The sequence below is a fragment of the Antennarius striatus genome, chromosome 9 (genome assembly GCF_040054535.1).
Source record: "Antennarius striatus isolate MH-2024 chromosome 9, ASM4005453v1, whole genome shotgun sequence".
In the NCBI taxonomy this organism is placed as follows: Eukaryota; Metazoa; Chordata; class Actinopteri; order Lophiiformes; family Antennariidae; genus Antennarius; species Antennarius striatus.
This window is the reverse complement of record NC_090784.1, coordinates 5,597,435-5,605,693: the sequence shown is the minus strand read 5'-3', so window position 1 is coordinate 5,605,693 and position 8,259 is coordinate 5,597,435. Positions and strand designations below refer to the sequence as shown.

Here is an 8,259-nt window from a genome sequence, read left to right as displayed (position 1 = left end):
TTTCCACCCACTGCAAAAAAAAAAAAAATCCGAATACACTTTAAATTACTCTTATCAATGTAAGAAATATATGATTATCATGACTCTGTACATCACAAATAATAAAATAATTATAGAATAGAAATTATACCGATTTGAGTGCATTTGGTATATTTACAAAAGACATGCCGTTTTCTCGTTTCTTCATTCGTTGCACTTTGTAAAGTTTTCAACTGTACAAATATTTACAGCTCAAAAGAATAATGAACAGCAGTGCATTCAAAGCTAATGTGCATTTAAATATCGTCTCGTTTGCGAGTCTTTTTTATATATATATATATTTTCGTCATCAGAGAAGACAAACTCTTCTGGCCGCACGTCCTTGGCGCAGTCAGTTGTGGAAGTGCATTTTCTTAAAGATGCAGACTTTTCAGCAGAAAGTTCGCTTCAGTTTTGTGTGCTTTTTTTGTTCTTTTCTTTTTCTTTTTTTTTCTTTTTCAAAACAGGGTCCCGGTTCACCAATCTGGCTGTGTGCCCTTGATGTCCACAAAGGCGCACGACGCCTCCGTCCCTACCGCTCGACTGACGTCCAGTAAGGCCAAAAAAAAAAAAAAAAATCTCTTGAAGGCATTATTAACCCCACCCTCTCACCTCCTCTCAAACCAGTGTGTGTGCATGGTTTTGTCTCTTTTTGGTAGCCATTCACCCCCTTTTTTTCAAGAAGTATGGCACTTCCTTGGGACTGTAATGACTCCAGCTAGACAGTGACAATTACGGCCTGGATGCACATACCCAAAAAGAGTCCTGCATGGCTGTCAGAATCACCCGGCAGAGCAGCAGCAGCAGCAGCAAAGCGCTGACAGGGAAAGTCTGACGCTCCTCTCTGGCTTCGGTACGAAACAGGTGCACAGTCTGAATCAATGGGCCCCCCATCCCGCCTCCTTGTGCCCACACCTTGTGCCACATGGACACGTCTTACCTTCTGGGAAACAGAAGCCAGTTTGATGACTTTTTTTTTTTTGCACAGGATTGGAAAGGAAGGCTGTGAGTGTGAATTAAATAGGGAGTCTGAATAAATAATGGCTGCATCCCTTTTGGAGAAGGCGCGTCATGCGTCAGAACATTGCAGACGTTTGGACTTCATACCTTTAACGTGGGACCTATGGAGACGCATCTTTGATTTCTCTGTCTGTTTGGGGGGTTTTTTGGTGAATGATGAGCGCTACCTGCACCCGCACTGCTCCACCACCATGTCCTCGTACTGTTTGTACACCACGTTATTGCCTGAGTCTATGTACAGGATGCTGATCGGGCTGAGTTTGGTGGGGACGCAGCAGCTGGGAGGGGTGCTGTTAGGGTCCATGGAGTTCATGAGCGTTTGTATGATGGCGTGATTGGTCGGTTCGAGATGCGACCTCAAGGGGAAATCGCACACCCCCTCGCAGTGGTACGCCTCGTAATCCAGGGGGGCGATGATCCAGTCGTCCCAGCCCAGCTCTTTGAAATTCACGTGCAGAGCCTTTTTGCTGCACCTGGATTTCGATTTCTTCCCGTGCCTCTTCCCGTGACGATTGTTGAGCGCGGTCCTCCTCCTCCGCCGGGGCCCCTCTCCTCTCACCCCCCTCAGCGACACTCCCTCCTCGGCGGCCGCTGCTTTCATCACCGCCGCCTCCTCCCTCTCGCCGATCGACCTCCGCGACTTGATCTTCTCCTTCATCTCGTTGAACAGGTTCTCCCTCTTCTTGGAGCGGGTGTAGGCCACCAGGATGGCCTTCTCTCGCTGGGCCCGGCCGCTCCTGTCCAGCCCCAGCTGCCTCAGGTCCACCTCGGCGTCCGACTTGCTGAGCGTAACGCGCAGCTGGAAGCAGAGCTGCTGGTGGTTCCCCTGTTGTTGTTGTTGGTGTTGTTGTTGGTGGTGGTGGTGGTGATTGTGGTGGGGGTGGTGATAATGGTGCTGGTTTGCTTTAAACATTTCCCACACGTCCAACACTTCCCAGCCGGCCCTGGTGGAGTCCAGCGGGTCCAAAGACCTGGAGTCCAGCAGTCTGTCCGAGCGGCAGGGGTAGACCTGGATGTCGTACAGACCCGTCAGCAAATCCCCGGGCGCTCTCCTAAATATCCTTAATTCGGCCCCGACCAGCTCCTCTTTGTCTGAAAGGGTTGAGACATCAAACAGATACTTTTGTCTTCGTAGAGGAGAGTGCAAAAGATCGTCTGCAAGGATAAAAGAAGAAAATAATTGCAGTCAGATTCACTTAGGGTGTACAGTGTTCAGAGGGCTAAAGGGAGGGAGGGGGGGACTCACATTCTCCCACAGAGGCCTTCTCCCTCTCCCTTTTCTTGTTTTTCAAATGTCCACACTGAAACAAACTGCAGCTGACAAGTCCCTGTTTGGAAAAACTCCCAGTTAACACCATGTCTATTATTGGAAAAATCATTGCTGGTTATCCAGCGTCGATGCATGACTAAATTACACTTAGAATTTGACCTCTATTTTTCTGCAGGCTAATTTTCTGCGGTTTGATTAAATTCTAACATTGTGTTCTTGATAATTAAATTCTATCATGCTAAAGGCTTGATATGGGTTAGGTTTACAAAGCTTGCTATCAGGGCTTCCTCTCTCAAATTGTAGTTGCTCAAGTTTCCTAATTTCATTTCATGCACATTCGTTGCACAGGAACAATTTAAAATGAGTTGATGTTGCAAAGCAAACAATGATCATGTCACACACAGATTCTAATTCCGCTTGTTCCAAAGAAATGTGTTATCCACTATCATAGTGGATTCCTCAGCAACTGTAATCAAATCTGGTAAAAAAGTGATGCCAGGTTTGATCAAAACCAGCAGGTTTAATTTTCGCGCTTTATTTTTACGCGATGACAGGATGATTGTTCAGTTCCAGCTCCCTTACTGAGAGGAAGTAAACCATCTTTATATCTTAAAATTGAATTTAGGGAGCAGTTAGAACTTCAGAATGCAATTATGTGTCTTGAAAACTCACACTAACACACAAAAAACACAAAACAAGGGTCTTAGAGATGTGGCGGCCCCTGAGTGCTGCAGACACGACGGACCAATTGTGAAAATTGTACAACTGACCATTACACAATCATTGCATTATTCCCTACTGCAGAACCAAGAGGCCTGCAAATATTCCATCAAGGTGAACCAATGAAAAAGAAATATGAGTCAATGTAGGTGTTATAAACACAGGGAAGTCAGACTTGCTCATTTCAACACACTGATCTGAATGATTTATATTGAGCGTCGCCCATCGTGCATTCAAATTGCAATTGAGATTATACTCACTATACATACAATTAAATGTTATTTTAAAAAATATTTTTTTTCCTGAAAATCCGTAACGATTCAGTAAATTGATACACAGTAATTGTCTATTTTAGTGCCTTTTTCCTTCGTCTCCACACGCAGCGACTCTATGGTTTGAATGAACTCAGGATTTAGCAGGAAAATGACAATAATTTCGAAAAAAAATAAGTGTAATAAATCCAGTTTTCAATGCTAAACAATAACTCTCCATTAAATGTCAGAATTGTGCATTTTTTAAAAACATAAGAATTTACATCGAATTGTTCTTCCCGAAATTGTGGTAAAAAAATAAAATAAAATATAGCAAAGGTTGATTGTCTCTATTAATATCTGAACGCGCTTTCTAAAAATAAAAGTGACATGCCCACATCCAAACACTCCTGCGATATAATTTGTAAAACTTGTTCTGAAGAGATATTTGAATGGAGCTGTCAGTTTCCCTCCGTGAACCCTGCCGAGCCAAACAGTAAAACAGATTGAAACCTTGTGCTCGTTCCACCGACTTTGCGCGTATGGTCTGCATTAAGATTCCTTTTTTTATAAGACCTCAAACAAATCGAACAAGTTCACCAAATAATTAACAGTTCTGAATTCCCAGCTTCCTCATTAAAGCACTTCCCCTCTTATATTGCATCTAATCCTGCCAACGACAACATTCCCTTAAAACGCCCCAGCATGGACCGGCTGCGTAAAGACGGCTGCAATTATTGAGAGATATCCAGGATGAGACTCTAATACGATGAACAAAGTACTGTTACTTTCATCGTTATGTCAAATAAATTCTATTGTGCATAAGATTCTCGACTTTGGATGACTATTGAGATAAAAGTGCTTAGTTAAATCGACATCTTGTGCTCTCTTGTTTGACCTTTTTACTTGTATTTGAACAAATGCAAAACATATTTTTGTCATCCATGTCTTCGCATGGAGAGAGAGAGAGAGAGAGAGAGAGAGAGAGAGAAAAAGAGAGAGAGAGAGAGAGAGAGAGAGAGAGAGAGAGAGAGAGAGGAGAGAGAGAGAGAGAGAGAGAGAGAGAGAGAGAGAGAGAGAGAGAGAGAGAGAGAGAGAGAGAGAGAGAGAGGCCCGCACCATCTGCGCTTTAATGAGTTACCTAAAGTGCCAAAAGTAATTTTCAGAATCGGGTTATTTTTTTCTGATCTTGCTTTTTCTGACCTTCAGGAAACACCCACCTGGTTTTATAAGCAAATTTTCTCAAACCAATAAAATCGTGAAAGGCAAAGAAAGCACAGATCATAGGTTTACTCAGTAAAGCTGTCCCTGCGTGGATGAAAAAATGCGTAAAAGACGCAGAACCTGTTACTTTATGTGTCAAACGCTGGCCCCGTATACATGTGTTTCAATTCTGACGCAAGAGACGTGATTAACTCTTAGCTGAGGTTCTTTCTGCAGGTTAATGCGATGCAACACTTGTGGGATGTTGGGACAAATCCCAAAAGAAACCAAAGGCACTTGAGCCGCGAGGACTGAAAGAAAAATAATTTGCCGTAATTAAATTGGCGGTCGCCAAGGGAGGTTCCGTAGTAAAAAAAACAAAAACGAATCACTTCACAATGGAGGAAGTATGGTTTTTCTTTTCTTTTCTTTTTTTGTTTCCTCACCCTCTTCGTTTTTTGGTGATGTGCCCATCATAACCGATGGGTCATAATGGAAGAAGAGACAGTGTTGAAATGTTTTGAAATAAACTTTCTATTATTTCACCGAGTTCAAATACTGCCATCAACCCTTCAATGCCCAGCAGCTCTCAGACGGTCCAGCCCGGGGTCAGAGCCTGAGACAAATCACATCAAAATCACGGGAGAAAGTGAGGCGTTTTCCTATCAGATCAGTTCACACTGCAAGAAATAGCCACAAATGGAAGTACCTTTTGGTCATTTATTCATTCTGAAAAAGTCAATTTCAGTCGGGAAGCGAGGGATTGTGAGTGCGTATGTTTTCACTTCATTTCGTATATTTTACGGACACGGTATTGCAAGGTGTTAAACACATATTTTAAAGTATTTTTCACCGAATATGCGTGTGGGGGGAAAAGATATTTGCAGCGGAAAATAATGTCATTTTCGCCCCAGAGGTGAGTATGGATCAGAACTTGATTGATGCCGATACTTTTTGCAGCGCGCTTTCTGCGTCCGAAGGGACTCGGGGTCTTTCAGGCAGGAAAGAACTTTAACAAAGATAGATTTTTTTTTCCCAGCAAAGATTAACTCGGTTTGTGTCCTCTTGTGTGTTTTAGACGTGTTTCTGTTGATCAGATTGTGTTTGTCGTCGCACTCTTGACAGATCACTTGGTTACACACGTTAAATGAACCAGACACCTGCTTCTCACGCCGACCTGTTCCGTAAAGGCCCCCGGCTCCCCTTTGTCAGCGCTACAGGGCCCAACTGGGCACCGTCATGTCAACAGATTTAGCTCTATTTAAATGTTCCGGATTTGGAGGCTAAAAACTCTGTTTGTATTCGAAAGGGTCTATCTTATTCCACCGTGTTTATATTTGGATATAACTGAAAAAAGGAAAAATAAATCATTTACCGGGTGCTCTCTCATAACTGGAAAAAAAAAGCTCAGTATTCACGTGGAGCATTAGGAGCACTTAGCAGCTGCCCTGACAGTGATTTATAGCCTTCATTTAGAGAGAGCCTTAATTAGTGTTTTACCGTCGTGTAACCCAGAGGTTAATTTAAGTGTAATATAACTTCATACTCGGAAAAAGTTACATCTTTTGCCGGCAGTGCGCCAAGATAGATCCCAATACCGCCACAAAACTCACGAACAACATGCAACCCGGCACCTTACAAGCCTTTCCTCTTCTTTGGCACATATTGTGTAATTTCTAGACATTTTACGCGCAAATCTGTTTGCATTGAGGCTTTTTTTTTTTTTTTTTGGTAATTTGGAACGTGCGTAAAAATTGCCGCTATACGCAGTAGTTTTCTCTGTTTTTTGATGTGCCACGGCAGTATTAACCACATCCATACAAGAAAACATTAGTTCAGTCAGCTGAGGAAAGCCTTTCAGCAAAATGGTTCAAAAACCGAGCTGATGAAGCTGGCAGCGCTCTGAAACCAACCTGTTCCTCTGTCCACAAAACTCGTTATGGTGTTGGCAGATTTAGAGGAGCGGAAAAAGCTTGCATTTAGTCCGAGCTTCTCCGCAGCCGAGTATGTCCTGTATATAGAGAGCATATATTCATGCGGCACAATAGCGTCCTTAAACTCTTCTTTGTGATGACTAACGAAAGGATGCGAAGACACAAAAATGTCCTTTAGGAATTTTGACGACCTTTGTCCGTCTTGATGAGAAATCCTGGGTCCCCGGTTTCTCCTCGGCGCAGAGGGAGTGATGATAGCAGCAGAATGGAAACACGGTATATTCCCAAGGAAAACAAGGAGCAGGCCCAGATATAGCGTTACGAGTCGTGATGCGTCCATGGTTGGAGGAGACATCGGGAGATGTTCATAAACACTTTCCCGCTTGGTGAAGTTGAATTCGGGGGGGCGCCAGAATGAGAGATGATGTGCGCGTCGGGGTCGGAGAGTTGCTACTTTTGCGCTCTCCGGTCACACCAGAAGAAGTGCGTTTCACGCTCTGGACTCCACACATGAACAGAGCGCGTTGGGCCGAGGGAAACACGCCCACATGGTGGCTCAGAGAAGGGCTTCCCATGCAGGTCTACGCCACAGAGCTCCAAACTGACGCCAAATCACCGCCACAACACACCATACTCAATCGAGGGAAAGCTTTTGTTGGTGTTGGTGGTGGTTTCCAGAGAGAATGTTGAAAATTTAATTTTGGGTTTCCTTCTTTCTTTGCAAACAGGAATTTTTTACATCGATTATCAATCAAATTACAATGAAATCAAGCATAATCTGTTGAGATACTTTCCTAAATATCTGTTTCAGAATCATATTTAGACTGACAGCACAAAGCAGAGTATAGACGTAGTTCGAATAGTCCAACATGACACACAAAGCAACTAGGTCCAGTTTGCAGTTCAACTAATTTAAACTGATCCTTATCACGGTCTTTTAGAGCCTGAGGGCTTCCAAGGACACGTCAGATCAGATTAGATTAGATTTTACGCACGGATAGGATGAAGACACGTGCATAAACTGGTCATAAAGCAGAGAAAAATCTGCATTTTGCGCCTGAGTTTTACAAATTAATCAAAGAAATAATGCAATTATAATAAAAATGAAATTTCGTAATTTTATAAAATGTTGGACAGGGGAGGAGACGTTTAACTCTTTAGATAGTGTCATTTATTTTGAATACATCGGAAATTTATAACACAATAAGTTAAATAATACTTCTCGTGCATTTAAATGTCATCCTGAGGTGTAAAAACAAAACATTCAACTTTGACGACTCAGCCAGTTGTATAATAAATGTTCTAAATACCCGGGACCCGCAAGGCGGATGAGAGGCTGCAGACGGGGGTGTGTGGATCGTCTCCATTACAGGATGCATCTTATAAACAACAACAGTGACCTCTAGTGGCCATTATGTCATATTACAAACAGAGGATGGACCAAAAACAAAACGAGGGCAAACGCTCCGATGAAGTTATCTCGAAGACTTTGTCAATATAAAATTAATTTATCGGTGAAAACTACACAGCATGACCAAGACTGGTTCTAAAGCCCACCATTCGTCATGCAGCCGTCATGACTGGATTGACACGTCTGTTCCTTCCTCAACATCAATGTTTTAGGATAGAAACACAAAGTAAAGATCTGACAAGGACTCAAAGGATAGTTGTTACAAAGTCTTCGAATAAGTTCTTTATTTCCTTCACTTGAACGCCAACAAATCCACACATGACGCAGATTGTCTGCATGTGTTCTCATTGTCACAGATATGGTTGATTGATATGTTCTCTCAGACTCTACAACATATTCCTGTTCTATGTGTTTATTCTATTTTTGATTAAT

At 42.8% G+C, this 8,259-nt stretch overlaps 1 protein-coding gene across 1 annotated transcript; it reads right to left on the bottom strand.

The window, feature by feature from the left end:
- Positions 1-709: 709 nt before the first annotated feature.
- gdf6a (growth differentiation factor 6a) lies at positions 710-6,756 on the bottom strand. Its single transcript, XM_068324153.1, has 2 exons — positions 6,396-6,756; positions 710-2,193 (listed from the first exon to the last, which is right to left on the bottom strand). Exons 1-2 carry the CDS (start codon positions 6,754-6,756, stop codon positions 1,202-1,204), a joined length of 1,353 nt encoding a protein of 450 aa, XP_068180254.1. The 3' UTR covers positions 710-1,201.
- Positions 6,757-8,259: the final 1,503 nt, after the last annotated feature.

Excerpts from the sequence above, each read along its gene's own strand:
- gdf6a (XM_068324153.1), bottom strand. The coding sequence starts at position 6,756 with ATGGACGCATCACGACTCGTAACGCTATATCTGGGCCTGCTCCTTGTT. Across the intron at positions 2,194-6,395 it reads TTTTGTGGACAGAGGAACAG|ACGATCTTTTGCACTCTCCT; the intron begins GTTGGTTTCAGA and ends TTATCCTTGCAG.